The sequence below is a fragment of the Anomaloglossus baeobatrachus genome, chromosome 8 (assembly GCF_048569485.1).
Source record: "Anomaloglossus baeobatrachus isolate aAnoBae1 chromosome 8, aAnoBae1.hap1, whole genome shotgun sequence".
NCBI classification, from domain to species: domain Eukaryota; kingdom Metazoa; phylum Chordata; class Amphibia; order Anura; family Aromobatidae; genus Anomaloglossus; species Anomaloglossus baeobatrachus.
Window position 1 is genome coordinate 102885474 of NC_134360.1, and position 25683 is coordinate 102911156.

Here is a 25683-nt window from a genome sequence, read left to right on the forward strand (position 1 = left end):
TAAAACAAGTTTAACAACCCGGCATCAGTGTCGTTTCACTGCCTGTACAAAAGGTCACGTTACAGTATTCACCTTCAAATATTCAAACAAAAAAATGGGAAAAAGTGGCGGTAAGGGCCGTGGGCGAGGTGGTAGTGACAGTGGTGGTCGCCCAAGCAACCCAAGTGACTCGGTGGTGACCGAGCCAAAGAAAAAGGTTCCTGCTTTATCCACCTCTGCCTTCCTATCCCAATTTTCTTGTCCACGTGGTAAACCACTCTTGCGCCCTGAACAGTGCGAACAGGTAACGAGTTGGCTAGTAGAAAATGCCTCCAGTTACTTGTTGAGTAGCAAATCCCAAGGGTCCACACAGACAGACTTGAGTACCCAGAGGCTGGCCCATCGAATCCTCAGCCTGGTCCTCCTTCCTCACAACATCAGTATTCTAAGGAAACATATGACCCCAAAGCAGGTTACTCTGAGGAACTGTTTACAGGACCCTTTGAGCTTTCTTGCCTCTCACCGCGCAACACCACCAACGCAGGTGAGGCCGTGGTGTGCAGTGATGCACAGATCTTTGAGCAACCAAGGCCAGAAGAAAGCCATGCTGTTGTCCGTGACATGCTGGGTAATCAGGTGGAAGTGTTGGAGGATAATGAGACACAGTTGCGCTCAGGTGAGCCTGAAACCTCCGTTACCAAAGATGTTGACCTTCAGGAATTTGAAGACGACCTGGTCGATGATGAGGTGACTCATCCAACATGGACAGGTGGCATGGATTGCGAGAGCAGCAGTGCAGAGGGTGCAGCTGAACTGGAGAGGGTGCAGAGAAGAGCGACCAAGATTATTAGAGGAATGGGTGGGCTGCAATACCAAGACAGGTTATTAAACTTGGGGTTATTTAGTTTGGAAAAACAAAGGCTTAGGGGGGATCTAATCACAATGTATAAATATATGAGGGGACAGTACAGAGACCTTTCCAAAGATCTTTTTACACCAAGGCCTGCGACTGGAACACGGGGGCATCCGCTACGTCTTGAGGAAAGAAGGTTTAATCATAATCACAGACGAGGATTCTTTACTGTACGAGCAGTGAGACTATGGAACTCTCTGCCACATGATGTTGTAATGAGTGATTCACTACTAACATTTAAGAAGAGCCTGGACGCCTTTCTTGAAAAATTTAATATTACCAGTTATGTATATTAGATTTTATGACAGGGTATTGATCCAGGGAACTAGTCTGATTGCCGGATGTGGAGTCAGGAAGGAAATTTTTTCCCCATTGGAACTTGTTTGCCACATTGGGGTTTTTTTTGCCTTCCTCTGGATCAACATGTTAGGCTACGGGTTGAACTAGATGGACTTAGAGTCTCCCTTCAACCTTAAAAACTATGATATGATACTATGATACTATGAGAGGAGCATGTGCCCATAGTCTGCAAAAAGGCTGTAAGAGATAGGGTTTCGACCACTGCCAGAGTCAATCAACTATGCACATGACACAACCACCTGTGGCATCTCAGAGTCCAAGGGTCCATGCACCACCTGTGCCATCTCTGAGTCCAAGGGTCCGTGCACCACCTGTGCCATCTTAGAGTCCAATGGTCCGTGCTGTGATTGTGTGGGAGTTTTTTCCAAGAGTCCTTCGGACCAAACGGTTGCAATTTGTCAAATCTGTCAGACCAAGCTTAGCAGAGGCAGAAATACTTCCAGGTTGGGCACCTCCACCATGAGAAACCATATGTTAGCCAAGCACACCACTAGGTGGTTGAAAGCTCTAGGTGAAAAACAAAATTTCCAAACTCAATACTCTGCCATTTCACCTGGGCTGCCTGCTTCCCAAACTGGTGTGTAAGAATGTGGCGCTGATGCCTCCTTCTCCCAACCTGATATTGGATAAACTCAATTATCAACGCCCACATTCGCTTTGGTGTCCCAGCATTCCGTTCAGTTGTCCATACCACAGACCTTCGAAAAGAAGCGAAAATACCCCATTACGCACCCAAGGGCAGACACCATAACTGCACACATTGCACGATTGATAGTCCTTGAGATGTTGCCGTATCGGCTTGTGGGAATAGAGGCTTTCAGCGACATTTTGGTGGTGTTAGAACATCGGTATTTTGTGCCTAGCCGCCACTATTTTTCCCGTTGTGCGATCCCCGCGCTCCACAATCACGTGTCCGTAAACATCAAACGAGCTCTCACCAATGCCATAACAGGGAAGGTCCACTTAACCACAGACACGTGGACAAACGGAAGTGGACAGGGATGCTAAATCTCACTGACGGCACACTGGGAGAACCTGGTGGTTGCTGGTACAGAGTCTGAGCCGGCAACATCCCATATAATTCCCACACCCAGAATAGTGGGCCCCACTTCAATCGCAGTTTCAGTAGCCTTCTACACAGCAACAACTCCCTCCTCCTCCTACTCTACATCTGGCTCCTGTGCATCCTCCTCAACATCCGCTGGTGTCCAACTGTCAACATCATTCCCCAGCTGGGATCTCTGTAGCACTGCCTTGGCTAAGCGGCAACACGCTCTACTGAAGCTCATCTGTATTGGTGACAAATCACACATGGCACCTGAGCTTTTGAAAGCAATAACTGAGCAGACAGATGAGTGGCTTACACCATTGGACCTCCGTCTAGGGATGGTAGTTTGCGATAATGGTCATAATCTGGTGGCGGCTTTAAAGCCAAGTGGAAAGCTTGCACACGTTCCTTGTATGGTCCACGTTGTAAATGTAGTAGTTCAGCACTTTCTCAAAAACTACCCTGGGATACCAGACCTACTTACCAAGGTACGACGTATGAGCGCCCATTTCTGCAAGTCATCTCCCTCTTTTGCTGGCCTGGCAGTGCTGCAGCAACGTTTACACTTGCCTCATCTCAGACTAATATGTGACCTCCCTACAAGATGGAATTCAACCTATCATATGTTGGCCAGGATCCATGAGCAGCAGAGGGCAGTATCCCAATTCCAGCTGGAACATGCCCGTCAGACGCAGCTGCCAGAGATAACTACTGCAGAGTGGGTGTCGATTGCAGACATTTGTCAGGTCCTAGAGAATTTTAATTACTATACCAACATTGTGAGCAGTGATGATGCTCTTATCAGCATTACCATTCCACTGATTTCTTTATTGAAATGCTCTCTGGATGGTCTGACTGACCAAAGTATTAATGCACCCGAGATGTCTGTGGATCCAGACTTCACAATGGTTGCAGGACAATGGAAAATCGGGTCGTCACAGGGTATTGCACAATCTGCCCTCCCGTGCAGTATACACCTCCTTCTTGGTTTTGGGTCCCTAACCATATGGTGTTGCCTACATCAGCTAATCAAACCCTAGATACACCTTGCACCAGATCCACCAAACACACCAGTGGTCGGCTTGAGTGGAATAGAGTCGCACACCTGGGGGGTTGGAGAGGGGGGTGAGGAGTGTCAGAAGGAGAGAACTCTGGTAGTGAAAGTGAGAGGAGGTCAGGAGCGGGGCTCCTGGGAGAAAATCTAGTGGCAGACGGTAGTCTGGGCCTAGAGGAGTTGGACCCTCGGTCGCAGGGGATTGTGGCAAGGGGCATGGATCTGTCGAGGAGGACAGCCGGCGGCCTTGCACCATCACCGGGCTGGGACCAAGGCACAACGGGGTACGTGGACCCTAGGTCGGGGAGTAGCTTTAGGCAACCCGATCAGTTACCCGCGGAGAACGGAGCCTTCAAGATTCGCTCTCCACCAGCTCCAAATTTTGGGCACTAGTGCAATGAGGGGGATAGGACTTTCCACTAAAATGGTCCAGAAAATCCCAAGCGTGAGCCCTGAAAGCAAGCTCCCACAGTTAGCCCCACTGGGGAGCGGGACCCGACTAGTTCTCCCACACAGGGTATTGTGCAATCTGCCCTTCTGTGCAATATCCACCTCCTTCTTGGTTATGGGTCCCCAACTACATGGTGTTGCCTACAACAGCTAATAAAATCCTAGGTACACTCTACACCACACCCACCAGAAACACCAGTGGACGGCCTGAGTGGAATAGGGTCGCCCACTTGGGGGGTTGGTAAGGGGACATCAGGAGTGTCAGGGGACAGTCAGAAAGAAGGAGAGAGTGTGAAGTGTAGTAGGTAAAGGAGAGAGGAGGTTATGAGCCGGACTCCTTGGAAGTAACTAGGTAGCAGACGGTGGTCTGGGCCTTGTAGGAGCTGGACCCCCGGTCACAGAGGAGTGTGACAAGGGGCACGGAATTGTCGAGGAGGACAGCTGGCGGCCTTGTACCATCATCAGGCTGGGACCAGGGCACGACGGGGTACGTGGACTCTAGGTCAGGGAGTAGCTTCAGGCAACCTGACAATTTACCCGACGAGAACGGAGCCTTCAAGATCCGCTCTCCACCTGCTACAAAATCAGTGTACTAGCGCAAAGAGGGGATAGGATTTTCCACTTAAAAGGTCCAGAAAATCCCAAGCGTGAACCCTGAGAGCAATCTCCCACAGTTAGCCACACTGGGGAGCAGGACCCGACTAGTTCTACACTACCGTGAGCAACTGACAAGTGATCTTAGTGCCAGGAGGAAGGTCACAGATCACCAGGCAACACCAGTGGGGACGGGACCCGAACTAAGCTCCCCTCAGCGGCAGCAGTGTCCAGAGACTTGTTTTACCAGTTGTCGGTGTCTGCTTAATGGAGTGAGTACCAAAGTGACCCCCCTGCATCCCACGGCACCCTTCACTGAGTCCCGGGGTATTCCTCCCTACCCGTGGAGGGTTCTGACACCTGGCTGCCCCATTCCATCATCCCAACTGCAGCGGTGGTACTCTTAATTACCACATACAATGGGTGGCGTTACGAACTCTATAAAATCCCTTGTAAATACCCCCCTTCATTTCAGTGGCCGCACAACCCCCAGGTCCGGAGACCCTCGAACCACTAAGAACCCGGATCCAAGCAGCTCGGCTGCTGGCACGGGGGCGGCACACTAGTAATCCGCACAACCTCGGTTTACAGGCTCAGGCCACCTTTGGTCAGCATCATGAGGATGAGGAGGATGATGAAGAACAGGAATGCTTTGACGTTGGTAACCAAGGGATTGACAACCCAAGCTTCAGGTCTGTCCACCATGAATGGCCTGAGAAGGAGCAGGAGGAGGAGAGAGAGACTTAGGAGGAGAGGAGGATTAGGGAGACAGAATGTATTCCTAGCAGTGATATACAAAGGTTTCCAGTTCGGAGTCTGGGACACATGGCACAGTTCATGCCACACTGCCTTTCTCATGACTGTCGACTAGTCCACATTTTGGCAGACAGCAAATACTGGTTATGTACCTTCCTTGACCCACACTACAAAGACAAATTCGCTTCACTACATGTCAAATAAGGATTGTACTACGGAAACATTCAAGAGGGCTGTAGTGGAGCAGTTGATGAAATGATTACCCTGAGATCATGCTGGCGTCAGAGGTAACGTATCATCTCACGCAACAGGATTACAGGAGAGGGCTATGCATAGTAGGAGCAACACAGGTGGGCAACTAATGTGCCAAAACTGGTCCATTTTATACAAACCGTCAACTCAGAACCAGATACCAGTTGGGGGAACTATGACAAGGAGGGAACACTTAAGTAAGATGGTGAGGGACTATGTAGGTGACCGTATCAGCGTGCTTTAAGAGTCTACTGTTCCCTTTAACTATTGGGTTTCCAAGCTCAACACTTGGCCAGATCTCGCCTTATACGCTTTGGAAGTGCTAGCTTGCCCTGCTGCGAGTGTGTTGTCTGAGCGTGTTTTCAGCTCAGCGGGGTCAATTATAACAGATACTCACACACGACTATCCACGGAAAGTGCAGACAGTTTGACGATGATCAAAATGAACCATAGATGGATTGCCCAAGAGTATCTCAGGCCACCTGTTAACAAGACCCAATAATAAGTGTAGCCCCAAAATTGTATTTCTTAAGCTCAAATAAGTTCCATTGTTTCTCATTCAAGACTATTTTGTCTTCTATCATCTAATGAGACCGCATGACTAATCTAACTTGTTATGCTGCTGCGATGTAATTGTTTGGCCCAATCACTCAGGGCAATATTTTTCAATCCTTTGTACATTATGCACTGGCACAACCACTGTCGAGGCTACACTGTCTATAACAATTGGTCAGGCAGTCTCTATTTGTGTTCTTTATTGATGCTGTGCTCCACGGTGTGTTACACATGGCCCCCTGCGGACTCAGAATTTTTTTAGCTCCTTGGCATGTTATGCCCTATTGCTTATCCTAACAATTTTTTTAAAAAAGCTGTTGGGAGTACCTTCTGATGCTTTGCTACATGGTGTCTGAACCATTACACCCTAGGGGAACTGAATGTATTAAACTCTTTGGCCTGTTATGCCCTGTTGCCTATCCTAACAATTTTTTAAAAAAAAGCTGTTGAGAGCTATTGGGAGTAGCTTCTGATGCTGTGCTACATGGTGTTTGAACCATTCCCCCCTCGGGAAACTGAATTTTTTTAAATCCTCGGTGTTAGCTAGTGGAATAAAGCTTCCAGAGTGAAACAACTGCCACTTCCACGGTGCTGCATGCTTCATAAACTACGGTCTAGGAAGCTGACGATGATGCCCCCTGCTCCCAACCTGATTTTGGTCAGATGCAATCTTCATCAACGACATCAGCTTTGATGTCCCAGCGTGGCATTCATTTGTCCATAAAACATACATTACTGAATCATTTGAATAGAATTTGAATAGAGGACCAGTTTAGCCGGTGGTGTTGGTAAAGGAGGAGGAGGAGGGCAAGGCCAACACCCAAATGGCCAAATAGGCAAAAGCACTCTAAAGTGTTATGGAGTATGTATTCCAACTTTCACACTAATGATATAGGGGATGCAGAAAACCACAAATGACTGCAATCCCTCCCCAATGTATGTTACAGGGCCCACCTGAGAGCCTTAAGAAGTCTGAGATTTGATGACAGCTAGTGGCCCTTCCTACATTTGAGTAGAGGGCCACTGGAGCCGGTGGTGTTGGTGGAGGAGGAGGAGGGCAAGGTCAACATCCCAACGGGCACATTGTAGCTGACCTTTTAAAGTGCTGTCAAATATGTCCCAAAAAAGGAGGTGTGAGACAGACACCAATATAATGTATAAGTTACAGCTCTTTCTAATCTAAAAAGAAGGAAAAATGTAAAAAACAAAACGTGTAAACATATGCTAAAGTGTTTTTTTTTTAGGTCGGGGCTTGATTTGACGGTTTATTACAGTGATTAGGCACTAGAAACAGTTTCTTAGCAATTGCCCCTCTTTTACTTTGGTTTGAGAGCTGTTCTGGCAACTACATAAACGCTGTGTGCTGCTCTGAGCACGTTATTCCAAGACACCAGAAATGCAGTCAGGTACCTTCTACAGGCTGTGCCCATACTGTTTCAGCCTTTTCCAATCCATTTCAGCCTTTTCCTCAGTCACCACAGGTCGCCGTTGGGTCCAACGTAAAATTATTCTGGTTTCCCATAGACTTACATTGGGGGTCGAATATTCGCGAATAGTCGAATATCGGCAAGGTATTCGCCGAATCGAATATTAAGGTATTCAATCATCCCTAGTTATAAACCTAATTACAAAAGTGGTTCGGATGTAAGAATAGGTATTAAGATAGGATATTTTAGGTGCCGGATCACTCCTTTAATCACAAATTAAATAATTGCATCAACTATCAACATTTGGAAAATGGAGCACCATAAAACATATCAGCACTATAAGGTCTTCAGAAGGGAGTGTCTTCTCTTTCCATCTCTTTCCACACTCTTACAAAACCACGCACTGACAAGTGTTGTCCCTTCTGCACAACCATCATCGGTGAGTGCAGCAGCTTCTCAAATTCTTTTTGTTTTAACTCACCTTTTAAGAACTGCACATTAAACACTTCTTTCTTTTTCACAGTAGCAAAAGTAATTACTATGTTATTACTGCCAGCTTCTCTCATTATAATCTATAACTAAAATGGGCGAATAGAACATTGGATTTGAAATGGCTAAATTTGAATTGAAAATGGCAATATGTATTGCCTGGTTTAGCTTAAAAAAAACTATTTGAAAAATGAACTGTAGGTGGGAGGGTGTCTAAATATACTAGCTAAGGTCTGTGGGAGGGAGTCTAAATATACTAGCTAAGGTCTAAAAACTTATTCTCATGACTTTATTGGTGTCATCTGCCTTTATTGTACATGATGAAGCATTGCAACAAAACTAACATGGGTGTCCCCAACTTTTAGTTTGTGAGCCACATGTTGCTCATGTACAGACACAAGCGGACCCTCGGGTTCTGCGGGTACAGCCGGACTCCAGAAAATGTTCTGCTCTGCACCTGGACGCACCTGGACCTGCAAGCTCGCATTATTCCACGCACATGTCTGCTGATCTGATCAGCAAACATGTATAGTTCGCTAAATGTAAGGATCCTGATGAGAATCAAGTCACATATTTAAGATTAATCACTCATCTTTATTGCACTATATTGGCAATTAACCCTTTCCACTACTAACGACTATCAATACTGGGGATGCAGCAGCTGTTTTTCAAAGGTTTTTCCCAGTGGTTGTGTCTGACACCACCCGTCCAGGTGAGCAAAACCTGAATTGTAGATTCATCGTACCTCACTGATAAGATTCTATTTTGCGCTTTCTGTTTCCTCCTATCCATTAATTTTTGTGTAGCAGCTTTACTTTTTGAGATAATGTTCAGTTGCAAAATCTCATAGTATTGCAACAGAGCAAAGGATTTCCTGCCATTATTTTTGGAGGAAAGTGATTTTGTTTATTGGAACAATGTTTAAGGTTTGCTGGTGAACATGGGCATATCACAATATCGACCAAGTGAATGACGGCTGTTCATAGACACTTCTATGTGTGCTTTCACACAATTTAACAAATATGGACCAATCCCAATAGTTCACTCAACTAAGATGACTGAAGAGCAAAACACAATTGTGCTGGTAATACAGTTAATATCACACCATGATGATCACTAGTGGCTCTAAAGATGGTGAACATTCTCCTAGGACAGCAGAGTAGATACACTAAAGGTACCGTCACACTAAACAACTTACCAGCGAGCCCAACAACGATACAACCTGATAGGGATCGCTGGTAAGTTGCTAGGAGGTTGCTGGTGAGAGGTCACACAGTCAGACGCTCCAGCGATCCCACCAGCAACCTGACCTGGCAGGGATCGCTGGAGCATCGCTACACGGGTTGCTGGTGAGCTGTCACCAGCAACCAGTGACCAGCCACCAGCCAGCAGTGACGCACTGAAGTGATGCTGCGCTTGGTAACTAAGGTAAATATCGGGTAACCAACCCGATATTTACCTTGGTTCCCACGCACGCAGCTACACATGCAGAGAGAAGGGAGCAGCGCACACCGCTTAGCGCTGGCTCCCTGCTCTCCTAGTTACAGCACACATCAGGTTAATTACCCGATGTGTGCTGCAGCTACATGTGCACAGAGCAGGAGCCGCGCACACTGCTTAGCGCTGGCTCCTTGCTCTCCTAGCTACAGTACACATCGGGTTAATTACCCGATGTGTGCTTAAGCTACTCGTGCAGAGAGCAGGGAGCAGCACACACCGCTTAGCGCTGGCTCCCTGCTCTCCTAGTTACAGCACACATTGGGTTAATTACCCGATGTGTGCTGCAGCTACACGTGCAGAGAGCAGGGAGCCGCGCACACTGCTTTGCGCTGGCTCCCTGCTCTCCTAGTTACAGCACACATTGGGTTAATTACCCGATGAGTACTCTGCTACACGTGCAAGGAGCAGGAGCCGGCACTGACAGTGAGAGCGGCGGAGGCTGGTAACGAAGAAAAATATCGGGTAACCAAGGACAGGGCTTCTTGGTTACCGGATGTTTACCGTGATTACCAGTGTCCGCAGAAGCCGGCTCCTGCTGCCTGCACATTTAGTTGTTGCTGTCTCGCTGTCACACACAGCGATCTGTGCTGCACAGCGGGACAGCAACAACTAAAAAATGGTCCAGGCCATTCAGCAACAACCAGCAACCTCACAGCAGGGGCCAGGTTGTTGCTGGATGTCACACACAGCAACATCACTAGCAACATCGCTGCTACGTCACAAAAGTTGTCCATCAGCAGCGATGTTGCTAGCAATGTTGCTTAGTGTGACGGGGCCTTAAGTATCCTTGTTTTATCTGTCTCTGGGATAGTAGATAAAAATGAGCATTGCATACAGTGGCCTTTGAGAGAACACATTGTTGAAAATAATGTTCTTGCAGAACCACTGGTTGACAGGAATACGTTAATTTTACCACCACTGGACATCAAATTAGATTTAATGAAGACTTTTGCAAAGGCTCTAAAGAGGGAAGATGCTTCAATTACATCTGCAGAATATTTCCAGTCCTCACTATGGTGAGCTAAAGATAGGTCTTTTTGACTGTCCTAAAATCAGAGGACTTATGAAAGATACACAGTTCAAAGATCCATTGAACAATACTGAGGCAGATGCATGGTGTTCTTTCACTATAGTTGTACAGCATTTTCTGGGGAACTATAAAGAAGATAATTACACTGTACTAATAGAAAGAATGATTTCTTTCCGTCACTATGTGGCTGTACAATGAGGATCAATATGCATTATCTCCACAGCTACTTGGATCGTTTCCTAGAAAACATTGGTGACCTAAGTGAATAGTAGGGTGAGCGATTCCACATGATGGAGGATTACTGCTGTTCTATTCAAAGTGATTTCCCTGGCATAACTCACTGCAAGAAATCATTAAAGAGCCACTTTTGCGAGATATCTCAATATATGAACAGTGTATTAGTGAAACATTTCTATGCGTGTTTAACTCTTATTCTGTGATGTAAATTTTCATAAATAAAATAAATTTACATATATGAATTTGTTTAATAACCAAAGACAAAAAAATATATATATAGTTTTGTAGACATCAGTCCTAGTGTTCGATCAGTCGTCTGCATATGCATAGGGTATATCACATCTCATTAACTATAACTCATGGAAGAAAAATAAAGGCAGATTACAATCGTCAACAAAAACTGAGCTAAACACAAGTTAATTAACTCATGTACCAATTTTCTTGTTCCCCAGTGTCTTTTGGGGAATAAATTCTAGAAAAAAAATATACATGAAAACTATACAGTGATCTACATATACTGACTTCCCCCTTATGTCATGTAGACCTGTGGACAGAAGTATTACTTAAACAATTGAAAATCTAACTAAAATTGAAAACCACAGTACTCATTTTTTCAATACCTTAATATGACATCCAATGCAAACATGCCTCATCATATATTTTTATGGATTCTGTTGTAGAACAATAATCAGTCATTTGGCTATGCTCATTAACTCTTAAAGGAATGGTCCAAAGCAAAACTACATTTCCATCTAAATCTCTCTATTTAGTGCCATAATCTAAGTTGTTTTATAATACACGTGCATTAAAAATTCCCTACTAATTCGTAACTACACTATTTAACTGTTATTCTATTTTTTTGCCTAATTCCTATGTGAGGTCACTTCATTTGAGAATCCCAGAGCATCCCAGGGATATTCAAAACAGAGCATCATCAGAGCAGGGGACAGAGGCTTTGGTCACTGTCACAGCCTCTGCTCCCTCCCTGAAACAAAGCATCATCAGTAACACTCCTTTCAAGGGCTGTGCTCATCCCTGCTGTGTCCCTCCATGTGAACTGTGCGATCTGCACAGTGACAGCATCCGCTCTGTTGTTGGCTCAGATAAGTAATAATAGGCCAACAATAGAGTGGTGTCAATACCCGGCATGCAGAAGATTAGTGACGTAACTAGTGGGAGCAGTGACCGTCTCCCACATACTGGGTAAAGTCACCGCTCTTTTGCCAGCTGATTGTTACTGATCTGAGCCGACAGATCAGACGTTGTCACTGTGCAGATCACACAGCTCATAGGGAGGGACACAACAGAGATGAGCGCAACCCCTGAAACTGAGGACACTGATGATGCTTCATTTCAGGGAAGGGGCAGTGGCTGTGACAGTTATCAGGTGCCACAGATATAGAAGGGTAACATACTGTTTACTCGGGCATGCATTATTCCTTTTTGATTTCATTTATTTTGTAATTGATGTTACTTACCTGCCTATACATGTCATGGATTGTCATCTAAGTTGCTTACTTGGTATATGTTAATTCTCTACTAACTGTTCTGCCACTTACTGACTATTTGAATATACTCATTTTGTTTAAACAGACTTTATCTAATTTGACAATAAAGTTATGTACTTTTAATATTTGTCTACTTTTGGTATTGCATCTTCCCTTATGTGTGTGCATACAGTAGGTATTGTCTAAAGCCAATTTTCATATTAAATCACTACTAACCTGTGGGATATCGGGTGGTATCTCAGTCAAGTTCTTCTTAGCACAGGTCACAAAAGTTTTGATATTGTCACAAATACACACTTGAGGACACGGATCCGAAAAAACTAGACTTGTCAAAGACAAAGCTAGAAAACAATGCAGGAACAGCATTGTCATTATACCTAGGAAATAAAATTACCATTAATTAACATGTAATTATGATCTAATTTTACAACAAAAATTACAGCTGTTCATAACATCTGGGAAAGCTGTGGAAAGCTTCTAGATCTCATTAGAAGGAGTTATTAAATGACTATTAGCTATAAATGTGCTGTAATTCATCTTGTCTTAAAATGAACTTATTACTAGATATGAGCCAACCCCCTAGAGTTCGAGTTCGGTTCGTCGAACGGAGGACAAGTTCGTTGAACGTTCGACGAACCAATTCGAACCCCATTGAAAACAATGGCAGGCAAACACAAACACATACAAACACATAGAAAACACCTTCTAAGGTATCCAAAAGGTGACAAACAACTCACAAGACACCACAAACACATGGAAAAGTGACAAGGACATATACTCATGCGAAAATAAAAGAGCTGGACGAGTAAAAAGAGGAGGAGACACAGATATAGGCATGGCATGCCCTTCTAAAATCATGTAAAACACAGCAAGGGGACTCCAAGCAGAGTCTCCCTTTTTTCCAAAAATTGGGCCACACACACCACTTCAGTGGCATCACTTGTGCCCCAGTTGCAAACTTCACATGTTGATTTGCATCAAGCACATTCAAAAATACGCCATTCTTAACTGCCCCCAGGATGACACCGGGGTAGCAAAGTCCTTGCTGAACCATGACTTGTTCATCTTGGATCATTTTTTAAAACACAGCAAGGGGACTCCAAGCAGAGTCTCCCTTTTCTCCAAAAATTGGGCCACACACACTACTTCAGTGGCATCACTTGTGCCCCAGTTGCAAACTTCACATGTTGATTTGCACCTGTGAAGCCCCACAGGTGCGGTTTAGCGGTGCATTACCTTCAGGGACTCCACGTGGTGGGACGGTTCTGGTCACAGGTAAGATGTCTTCTTTTAGGATTGTCGTGACACCACTCTCGGAATTGCGGTCAGTGGGGACCGCCACTGCAGGTTAAGGGATGCCTGGGGCTGATGGTGGGTGCAGTCAGTTGTAGTAGCCTCCTGAGAGTGAGGCAAGCCCCAGGGCCCTGTTTAAGTGTGTGGAACGACAAGGCGCAGAATGACTCAAACACGAGCAGAATGTCTTTCAGGGGTTTTACTCACTGTTGATGGCAGGGTGAGTAACCCGGGCGTAGCTGGGATGAACCAGGCTGGAACCAGGCGTCCTTCAGGCTGACTTGTGAGGGTGGCTACTGAGTCGCCTTCCTTAGCCCTTCTGTTGTTTGTGATGACCCCGACTTGCAGTCCCTACGTGAGTCACCCAGGGAAGTTGCTGCTCCCCTCGTTTCGGCCCGTTTGCATGTAGCCTGGACCAGGTCACTCCGGCTGCTTGCCTCCTGTGAACTATGGGCCCTCACTTTGCTACGTGGCTGTGGACTCTGTGGTGTTGTCTTGGGGGTTTGAAGTGCCCCCTCAGGCAGGTTTGGCAGAGCAAAGGTGAATTTATCTCTGCACTGGGACCTGTCACCCGTTTACGGGCCTGATACCTCCCCAGCAGTCTCCTTACTCTGCCACCCGTTTGCTCTCTCTTTAGCCTTGGGTGGATTTCGGGTAGCACTACTAGGTGACCAATCTCCCCCGTCAGTAGTCACTGCGCAGATGCTGTTAGTTTGCAGCAGCTCCAGGGCCCTCCGTCTACTCTCCCTGAGCTCCACACTAAACTGGCTCACTTGTGGGTTCTGCACGTCTGCTCTGTCTGAGCTCCACTTCAACACTCCTCTCTCTTCAACTCCCTACTCCAGACTTCTCCTCCCTCCTTCTTCCTCTTTCCCCCTTGTGCCTGCCTACGCCACCTAGCAACCAGGCTCTCTACCACACCCCTTGAGTGGACATGGAGGCACGCCCCCTCCTGGAAGCTCTCAGGAGTCCTCCCAAAGGTACATGTGTGAGACCTGATTACTATGCGCCTGTGTAGTCACACCTCGGTCAGCCTTCTGGATTACCTGTATTGCACTGCCCCCAGCATGGGTGCAGTACTCAGTGGTGCCTGACCAGGTCAGGGGCGCCACACATCAAGCACATTCAAAAATACGCCAGCCTTAACTGTCCCCAGGATGACACCGGGGTAGGTAGCAAAGTCCTTGCTGAACCGTGACTTGTTCATTTTGGTTCATTTTTAAAAACACAGCAAGGGGACTCCAAGCAGAGTCTCCCTTTTTTTCCAGAAATTGGGACACACACACCACTTCAGTGGCATCACTTGTGCCCCAGTTGCAAACTGGACATGTTGATTTGCATCAAGCACATTAAAAAAAAACGCCAGCCTTAACTGTCCCCAGGATGACACCGGGGTAGGTAGCAAAGTCCTTGCTGAACCATGACTTGTTCATCTTGGCTCATTGTTAAAAACTCCAAGCAGAGTTTCGCTTTTTTCCAAAAATTGGGCCACACACACCACTTCAGTGGCATCACTTGTGCCCTAGTTCCAAACTGGATGTGTTGATTTGCATCAAGCACATTCAAAAATATACCAGCCTTTACTCTCCCCAGGATGACACAGGGGTAGCAAAGTCCTTGCTGATCCATGACTTGTTCATCTTGATGAACGTTAGTCTGTCCACATTGTCACTGGACAGACGCGTGCGCTTATCTGTCAGCACACACCCAGCAGCACTGAAGACATGTTCAGAGACAACGCTGGCTGCGGGACACGACAAGATCTCTAAGGTGTAAGTGGCAAGCTCAGGCCATTTTTCAAGATTGGAAGCCCAAAATGAGCAAGGCTCCTGTTGCACAGTCATGGCAAAGATGTTCATTTTGAGATACTTCTGTATCATCCTCTCCAGCCATTGACTATGTGTCAGACTTCTTGTCTCTTGTGGCCTTGCAAAAGATGGTCTAAAAAAATTATGAAACGATTCCAGAAAATTGCTGTTACCACCAGATACGGTGTTGCTGATATGGTTTGACTGATGATGACGAGACAGTCCCATGTTTGGCAAGTTACAACCGGGTTATTCACTCTGTGCACCACTGGTGTTTGGTGGAAAAGCCGAGCTAAGATTGTGTAACAGCTTCTGCTGATACTCCTGCATACGTGCGTCCCTTTCTATGGCTGGAATTATTTCGGCAAATTTGGACTTGTACCAGGGATCTAAGAGTGTGGCAACCCGGTACAGTCATGGCCAAAAGTTTTGAGAATGCTACAAATATTAATTTTTACAAAGTCTACTGCTTAAGCTTATCTAATGGCAATTACCTTATACTCCAGAATGTCATAAAGAGTGATCAGCTTAACAGCAATTACTTGCAAAGTCAATATTGGCTAAGAAAATGAACTTTAACCCCAAAACACATTTCAACATCATTGCATTCCTGCCTTAAAAGGAGCAGCTAACATTGTTTTAGTGATTGTTCCATTAGCACAGGTGTGGGTGTTGATGAGGACAGGGCTGGCGATCAATCAGTCATGATTAAGTAAGAATGACACCATTGGACACTTTAAAAGGAGGCTGGTGCTTGGTATCATTGTTTCTCTTCATTTAACCATGGTTATTTCTAAAGAAACACGTGCAGCCATCATTGTTCTGCACAAAAATGGCCAGCAGGGAAGAGTATCGAAGCTACAAAGATTGCACCTCAGTCAACAATCTATCGCATCATCAAGAACTTCAAGGAGAGAGATTCCATTGTTGCCAAAAAGGCTCCAGGGCGCCCATGAAGGACCAGAAAACGCCAGGACCGTATCTTAAAACTGTTTCAGCTGCGGGATCGGACTACCAGCAGTGCCGAGCTAGCTCAGCAATGGCAGCAGGCTGGTGTGAGTGCTTCTGTATGCACTGTGAGGTGGAGACTGCTTGAGCAAGGCCTGGTTTCAAGGAGGGCAGCAAAGAAGCCACTTCTCTACAGAAAAAACATCAGGGACCGACTGATATTCTGCAAAAGGTACAGGGAGTGGACTGCTGAGGACTGGGGTAAAGTAATTTTCTCAGATGAATCTCCTTTTCGATTGTTTGGGACATCTGGAAAACAGCTTATTAGGAGAAGGAAAGGTGAGCGCTACCACCAGTCTTGTCTCATGCCAACTGTTAAGCATCCTGAAACGATTCATGTGTGGGGTTGCTTCTCAGCCAAGGGAATCGGCTCACTCACAGTCTTGCCTAAAAACACAGCCATGAATAAAGAATGGTACCAGAATGTCCTCCAAGAGCAACTTCTCCCAACTGTCCAAGAGCAAATTGGCGCCCAACAATGCCTTTTCCAGCATGATGGAGCACCTTGCCATAAAGCAAAGGTGATCACTAAATGGCTCATGGAACAAAACATAGAGATTTTGGGTCCATGGCCTGGAAACTCCCCAGATCTTAATCCCATTGAGAACTTGTGGGCAATCATCAACAGACGGGTGGACAAACAAAAACCAACAAATTCTGGAAAAATGCAAGCATTGCTTATGCAAGAATGGACAGCTATCAGTCAGGATTTGATCCAGAAGTTGATTGAGAGCATGCCAGGGAGAATTGCAGAGGTCCTGAAGAAGGGTCAACACTGCAAATATTGACTTGCTGCATTTACTCATTCTGTCAATATAACCTTTTGGTACTCATAATATGATTGCAATAATATTTCTGTATGTGATGTAAACATCAGACAAACACAATTAAAAACCAGAGGGCAACAGATCATGTGAAAATATAATTTTGGTGTCATTCTCAAAACTTTTGGCCATGACTGTAGTCATCATTACTTCTAATTCAGACAATCAGAGGGTCATATTGTAGGTAGTGCAGCAAGAAGGCGCTCATGTGTCTTGCGTATTCCTGCGGACCAAGTCCTCGCTGTGCTTGGGGCGGCGAGGTGATAACCGTGCTTCCTTCCTCTGACATCTCCCCCCAACCTCGATCAACCGAAATTTGACCAAGGTCTCTCTCATCTGCTGAGTCTTCCATGCCCATCGCTAGTTCGTCCTCCATTTCTTCCTGATCTCCTGCAACTGTCCTCAACAGTTTGGCTGCTACCATGCACCTTTGTTATTCCTTCTCCCCCACCGTCCCATGCTTGCCACCTTGGTGATGCAGAACGTCTGGACCTTGCAGATCTTGGTAGCCCTTCCGCATATGATCCTCCTCTACTTCCTCTTGTCCCACCCCCTGACTCCGAATAGTGTTTAGAGTGTGCTCCAGCATGTAAATAACTGGAATTGTCATGCTGATAATGGCATTGTCAGCGCTAAACATATTCGTCGCCATGTCGAAACTGTGCAGAAGGGTGCATAGGTCCTTGATCTGAGACCACTCCAGCAGCGTGATCTTCCCCACCTCTGCATCTCGTTGGCCCAGGCTATACGTCATAACATATTGCACCAGGGCTCGGAGGTGCTGCCACAGTCGCTGCAACATGTGGAGAGTCGAATTCCAGCGTGTCGGCACATCGCATTTCCGGCGATGAACCGGCAGGCCGAAAGACTTCTGTAGCGATGCAAGTCGGTTAGCTGCGCTGGTTGAACGGCGGAAGTGAGCAGAGAGTGACCGTGCCCTGTGCAGAAGCCCATCTAGGCTGGGATAGTGGGTTAATAATTGCTGGACAACAAGGTTCAACAAGTGAGCCATAGAAAACACGTGTGTCACCTTGACCCAGGTTTGCAGCATTGTCGCACATGGCCTTCCCTGGCTGCAGGTTGAGTGGAGACAACCATTTACTAAACTCACTCTCCAGAGCTGACCACAACTCCTCAGCTGTGCGACTCTTATTTCCCAGACATTTCAAAGTAAAGACCGCCTGATGCCATTGAGCTCTGCTGCCAGCATATCGTGTTTTTCCAAAAATAAGACACTGTCTTATAATTTTTTTGACCCCCAAAAAAGCACTAGGGCTTATTTTTGGAGGAGGTCTTATTCTTGAAGAAACACGGTTGGGGGTAAGTTTACCCCCCAAAAAAGCAGACCACCCCACTTCCCAGGAGACTCATACTCACCAGACCAGGACGTTTGCATGGTTCCCAGGTCCTCCTGTGATCTCCGGTCGGTGCTGCACGCCGTCCTACCCTGCTGCTAGCTGACACACACAGAAGATCCCAGACACACACAGCAGATCACACACACAGCAGATCTCACACACACACACACACACACACACACACACAGCAGATCACAAATATACACAGCAGATCACACATAGCAGATCGCAGGCACACAGCCGATCACAGATACCCACAGCCGATCACAGGCACACACACTCAGCAGATTGCAGATATAAACAGCAGATCACACACATCCGATCGCAGGCACACACAGCCATCACAGATACACACATCCGATCGCAGGCACACACAACCGATCACAGATACACACATCCTATCACAGGCGCACACAGCCGATCAGATACACACATCCTATCACAGGCAGACACAACCGATCACAGATACACACATCCGATCGCAGGTACACACAGCCGATCACAGATACACACATCCGATCACAGGCATACACAGCCGATCACAGGCATACACATCCGATCACAGGCACACACATCTGAACGCAGAAAAACACAGCCAATCGCAGACACACACACAGCCGATTGCAGACACACACAGCAGATCACACACACACACACACACACATCACATCACATCCAGCACTTACGGCAGCAGGGAATGAGAGCAAGTCACGTGTGCGGCCGCAAGTCCTGTTCATCGCGCTGCACCGCACTGCCTCTCAGGATTCTCCCGGCGAGAAGAGATCGGTGTCACTTGATGAGGTGAGTGTGTATGCGATCCGATGTTTGTGTGTGTGTGTGTGTGTGTGTGTGATTTGATGTTTGCATGTGATCCGATGTTTGTGTGTGCGATCTGATTATGTGTGCGATCTGACTGTGTGTGCAATCCGATGTTTGTGTGTGAGATCTGGGGTGTGTGTGTGTGTGTGTGTGTGTGAGAGCTGATGTGTGCGGGTGTGTGATCACTGCAGGTCCTGCCGCTCAGTGTCGGGTGAGTGTAGTTACCGGGTGCCGTTGTGTATAATGAAGTGTCCTGCAGTATCTATAACTTTTTTATCTGCAGGGACACTTCATTATTCATCCGGGACTAGGGCTTATTTTCGGGGGAGGGCTTATATTTAAGCCTTTCTCCGAAAATGCTGAAAATCCCTGCTAGGGCTTATTTTTGGGGGAGGTCTTATTTTTGGAAAAACACGGTAGTAAGGCGGTGTGCGGGATTCCTTGTGCGCAGTTACAACGCGGGTGGCCTGACCAGGCAGGCTTCGGGCGGAGGTGGAGGACCCAGACGAGGTTGAGGAGGCAGAAGCAGTGGAGGAACTTCAACATACAGAGGATTGACGCACAAGTCGTGGGGACAGCTAGACTTGTACAGCAGACCCTTCTCCATCTCGCACCATAGTTACCCAGAGCCCAGTCAGCGACATGTAACGCCCCTGTCCATGCTTACTGGTCCAAGTATCGGTGGTTAAATGCACCCTGTCACACACAGAGTTTCTCAAGGAAGCGGTGATGTTGTGTGCGACATGCTGGTGGCGACTGGGCATCTGGTACTGGGGCACTGCGACGGACATAAGGTCTCGAAAATCCTCTGTGTCCACCAGGCGGAAAGGCAGCATTTCTGTAGCCAACAGCTTGCAGAGGTTGAAAGTCAACCTCTTAGCCTTGTCATGGCTCGGAGGAAATGACCTTTTAATTGTCCACATCTGAGGGACCAAGATCTGGCTGCTGTGGTGATGGTGGACCTAACCAAAGAGTGGCTCTTTTTAGGCGACCACCATAACCACAATATTAACTGGCCCTTTTCATCAATATCCAACTCTTTGACAAGTTTAAAGATATGACAAGGGAAATTGCCAGAATCCTACTCCACAGTGATGAGGGGCAATATCTCGAAACAGCTGTCTGTGGATGGATACCTGGCCTTGGTATTTCCCTTGTCATATCTTTAAACTTGTCAAAGAGTTAGATATTGATGAAAAGGGCCACTTAATATTGTGGTTATGATGGTCTCCTAAAAAGAGCCACTCTTTGGCTAGGTCCTTCCCGGAGGGATATCTGGCTAGTTTCTGTGTTGAGACTCCTAACAGAGGCTCCACAGACTTTTTTGATTTGCATATTTCCCAGGGGGCAATGCACTTAGGATTTCACTGTAGTGGGCGCCCTCATTGGCTGCCGGCAGTGTTTTCTCTGGCTGGTCTCCCCGAGGTCAGTAGTTGTTTTGTCTTGTTGGTCTACTAGGCATTGCTCCCACCTGGCCAGAATCCTACTCCACACTGATGAGGGGCAATATCCCGAAACAGCTGTCTGTGGATGGATACCTGGCCTTGGTATTTCCCTTGTCATATCTTTAAACTTGTCAAAGAGTTGGATATTGATGAAATATGCCACCTAATATTGTGGTTATGGTGGTCTCCTAAAAAAAGCCACTCTTTGGCTAGGTCCTTCCTGGAGGGATATCTGGCTAGTTTCTGTGTTGAGACTCCTAACAGAGGCTCCACAGACTTTTTTGATTTACAGATTGGTGACAAAGCCTATAGATCACATGAGTTGGGTGATCCTTTGCGATGTCAAAAAAGGACCAGGCAATGCAACTATTAGAGCCCATGCGACTTCCAGAACCACCCAGACTTGTGCTCAAAGGCAGAGTTGTGGCTGAGGATGCAGTTGTTGACGTGCTTCCAGTACTCCGTCTTTGTCCAGGAAGGTGCAAGCTAACCTCGTCGTCAGTCTCATCCTCCTCCATCGCCTCTGCTGACCTCCTCGAGTGCCTGACTGTGGGTTGAGTTGTCAGTAAGTGGGATCTAGAACTTCATCATCAACCGTTGTGTTTGCACTCCCCTCGCCCTCAGACCTAACCTCTTCCTGCCCTGACTGAATAGTTAAATTGTCATTCCAATCAGGTATCTGAGTCTCATAGTCATCAGTATGTTCCTCATTGTCTCCACCAAGAGGTGTAACAGTTTGTGAATGAGGGTCTACATTATGCTCAGAAACTTGGTCATCAGGGCCTGAATCTTACTCACAAAGCTTCTGGGCATCACTACAGACCATTTCCTGGTCTGTACTCACTGTAGCTTGGGAGCAGACCACTGATTCCCAGGCTATAGTGTGACTGAACAGCTCTGCAGACTCACCCATCTCTGTTACAACATACTCAGCGGGGGGGGGGGAGGAAGAGAGACTTGAGAGCTGGGAGAAAGCAAGTGCGATTGGGGTGACAACTCACAGGACTGTTGTTTTTTGGATGTTGAAGTTGAGGTGGAGGAGAGGCCACTTGTTGGAGCACTTGAGATCCATTCAAGCATGGGGTTTTTTTTGTGCATCATCTACCTTTGTTACAGTAGTTCGATTCCGTAAAAAAGGGAGCACATCAGATTGTCCACGGAAAGTAGTAGACAGCTTACTTTTGCTTGAGGTGGCCTTTCTTCAGCAGTTGTTACTGTAGCTTTATAACCTTCCCCACGGACACAAACTTTTTTCCCTTTCTAACACGCTTGTTCCCCTTTCCACCAGCATCTGTCCTTTTGCCACTCATTTTGTTTGTGACCAGATTGGACATTTAAAATGTTGTAGCAAAAATGGAGAGGTGGTGTACAATGCAGAGGTGGTCTAGCTTTATTGACAGCTGAAGAACCAACACTGAATATCCCTGACAATGCAACTATGGCCCTAAAACTGGCAGCACTGTTTGCTATTAAAATTGCGTAGCAAAAATGGGCAGGTGTGTAGAATGCAGAGGTGGTATACCTTGCTTGGCACCGGAGGAACACTAAGTTAGTATCCCAGACACTTTTAGTATGCTACTAAGTGTCAGTACTGTTTGCTATAAAAATTGCGTAGCAAAAATGGGCAGGTGTGTAGAATGCAGAGGTGGTGTACCTTGCTTGGCACCAGAGGAACACTAAGTTAGTATCCCAGACACTTTTAGTATGCCACTAAGTGTCAGCACTGTTTGCTATAAAAATTGAGTAGCAAAAATGGGCAGGTGGGTAGAATGCAGAGGTGGTGTACCTTGCTCTTGACACCAGAGAAACACTAAGTTAGTATCCCAGACACTTTTAGTATGCCACTAAGTGTCAGCACTGTTTGCTATTAAAAATGCGTAGCAAAAAGGGACAGGTGTGTAGAATGCAGAGGTGGTGTACCTTGCTTGGCACCAGAGGAACACTAAGGTAGTATCCCAGACACTTTTAGTATGCCACTAAGTGTCAGCACTGTTTGCTATTAAAATTGCGTAGCAAAAATGGACAGGTGTGTAGAATGCAGAGGTGGTGTACCTTGCTTAGCACCAGAGGAACACTAAGTTAGTATCCCAGACACTTTTAGTATCCCACTAAGTGTCAGCACTGTTTGCTATAAAAATTGAGTAGCAAAAATGGGCAGGTGGGTAGAATGCAGAGGTGGTGTACCTTGCTTGGCACCAGAGGAACACTAAGGTAGTATCCCAGACACTTTTAGTATGCCACTAAGTGTCAGCACTGTTTGCTATAAAAATTGCGTAGCAAAAATGGACAGGTGTGTAGAATGCAGAGGTGGTATACCTTGCTTGGCACCAGAGGAACACTAAGTTAGTATCCCAGACACTTTTAGTATGCCACTAAGTGTCACTGTTTGCTATCAAAATTGCGTAGCAAAAATAGGCAGGTGTGTAGAATGCACAGGTGCTGTAGGTAGCAGGACAGCAAAGGAAGCCTCAGTTTCTATCCCTGCCAATGAAAAAATCCAGCAAGGAATTGCCTGAGCTGATGTAGCTAGACGTTGTTATATAAAGCCCTGCACAGCGTTGGCACGGACTTGCCTAGCAACAATGCCTATGAATTGCTGTAATGCAGCCCTAAAAAGGGCTGAAATTACAAGTAGTCTCTAATCCCTAAAGCGCTGTGTAGATTGCACTGTACGGCTATAGCACACACAGCAGCAGCGGGAGCGAGAGCGGTGACTGTCACCCACCCGCCGCAGAGAGATAATGGTGGCGACGGGGAAAATGGCTAGATCTTATACAGCAAAGACATGTGACATGCACAGCCTATGACACATGCCCTTGCTTGTCTGGCAAAAATCCACTTTGCTGTGTGTGTGTCTGGGATTGGCTGGCAGCCTGGCCTGCCCCACTGTATGCACGGTTAGGGAAAAAAAAAATGGCGATCACCATTCTTTCAGCACTCAGCAGCAGCACTGATCTAAACCCCGTCCCCCCAGCACACTATACTCTGAATTTTGATAATATCATGATTCACAGTGACTCACACTATTATAGTGAGAAACCAGCTAGTAACTAGCTACGCTTTTTGTTGCACGAACTGTTCTCGAACGTAACTCGAACTACCGAACTTTTACCAAATCGTTTGAGTTCGTCGAACGACTCAAACACCCCCCAAAATCACTTGAACATAAAATTGGCGAACCTCGAACATCGCTCATCTCTAGTCCTAAGTGAGAATAGCGGGCTCAAAAGGTCCACACGCCCTAACTTAGGTCAGCCACCACTCAGATACAGGGAAACCATAGTTTAGTGAGTGGTGCCCGCTTGCTGTGTATATAGTCTTGTATGTGTGTAAATGAATTCCAATTAACCGAATACCTCACCTGCTTACAGAAAAAGAGTAAGGTAGCGGTTTCCCAGCTACCCCCATTGTTTAACCACGTTGAAAAATGCTACAGTTTTAAAATGTACCAAGGCTGAGAACAGGCAGGCCAACCCAAAAACTTTTGGGCCTTGTAAATACCCCCATCCACTTTCTTGTTCAGCACCAACACGGTCTCTGGAGGAGCTGATTGGAGGAAGGGCCTGCGGTAGAGTAGGCCGAGGCCCATTCACTACCAAAACTGGTGACTAACCTCCAGGCCAGGGGTCCCCTGGACTATGGGGCCCTTGCCAAGGACTGCCGGGTAAGGAACTTTTTACCCAGCCCATGTGGGCGTCACCCGGAATTGTTATGGACTTGGGAAAGGGGTGCCCACCAGTTTTAGAGGTGGCACCAGGTAACAGGTTATCTTGGGTGGCGGGTGCAATGGGAAAGTGGTCCGGTTGTTGCAACGTTTAAGAAATGTGCTTCCCGAAAGGGAAGAAATGTTTTAAATGTTTTATATTATGCTTTTCCCGTTTTTCTACCTACAGTTGCAGTACAATAAATGTCAGTGGTCGGACAGCCCACGGGCAGTCTGTATTAAACCAAGGGGGAATGTGACGCCCTGGCTCCTCCAGGTGGTCACACACAAAATAGGCCCCCACATAACATTATCCCTCACAGGGTTACACCGAGCCGACAAAACCCTAGTCACCCCCCCTGGGTAGGAAAGGCACACCAGTGGGCGGGACCAGGCGGAAGGAAAACGCCCATCAAGGGGTCTAGAGAGCCCGGGGTGGGATAAGTGCAGTTCAGTTTTGAAGTTGAGTGAAGTTGGAAGATCAGCTGAGTGCTGAGCAGGAGAGGAGAGGAGAAAGTGGAAGTTGGAGTGGAAGCCAGAGAGAGAAGGCGTCGGGGTTGGAGCCCCGGCGTACTGGCTAAGTAGCAGGCGGTGGTCCGTGTCTGTCAGGAGATGGGAAGACGGCTGCCGGAGATCCGAGGTGGACCGGGACAGGGTAGGAGCCCGCTGGTACAGACACCGGAAAATCGACCCGGAAACCGTGCAGAGAGGGGGTACCTGGACCCTGAAGCAGAGACTGGAACCACCGGCTTTGTTCATTCACCAGTTGAGGACAGGATTACAGGTCCTGTCCCACCCAAAGTCTAAAAAGAGCAGACCAGCACCCCACCGCGGGGAATAGAGCATCCGCCAGGGCCCCTTTAAATCCCACGGGTCAGCATCTGCGGGCAAGGCTCCCACCCTTAGGTCTGGAAGCGGACTCCCGTGTTCTATACCGAGAAGTCCAAGGAGAACAAAAAATAGTGCAGAGGAAAGTGACACAGACCATCACACCGGGTGAGGGACCACAATACACCCGGCCACGGCAGCCAGCCACTGGCACTTGGTTTACCGTTGGACTTGTGTGATTCATTCGTCTGTGGGTACACCAGCACCCCCCGGTCTGACCGGGCACGCCGACCCCTGCAACCACCATCCTCAGCACAGAGACACTGGGCCCCGGGGCATCCATCCCTACCCACGGAGGGATTAACATCCAGCTGCTATCCCATCGTCCCCGGGTGCTCCCCAACAGCAGCGGTGGTGCTACAGCTTGCCACACACCGTGGGTGGC

The 25683-nt window shown here is 47.0% G+C and overlaps 1 protein-coding gene across 1 annotated transcript in view; it reads right to left on the reverse strand.

The window, feature by feature from the left end:
- The window catches only part of CHADL (chondroadherin like), a 405933-nt gene that overhangs the window by 231253 nt on the left and 148997 nt on the right, over positions 1-25683 (reverse strand). Inside the window, exon 2 of the mRNA XM_075321934.1 lies at positions 12369-12529. Within this exon, the coding sequence (XP_075178049.1) occupies positions 12369-12524 (156 nt within the window). The 5' untranslated portion in view covers positions 12525-12529. The remainder of the gene's footprint in view (positions 1-12368; positions 12530-25683) is intronic.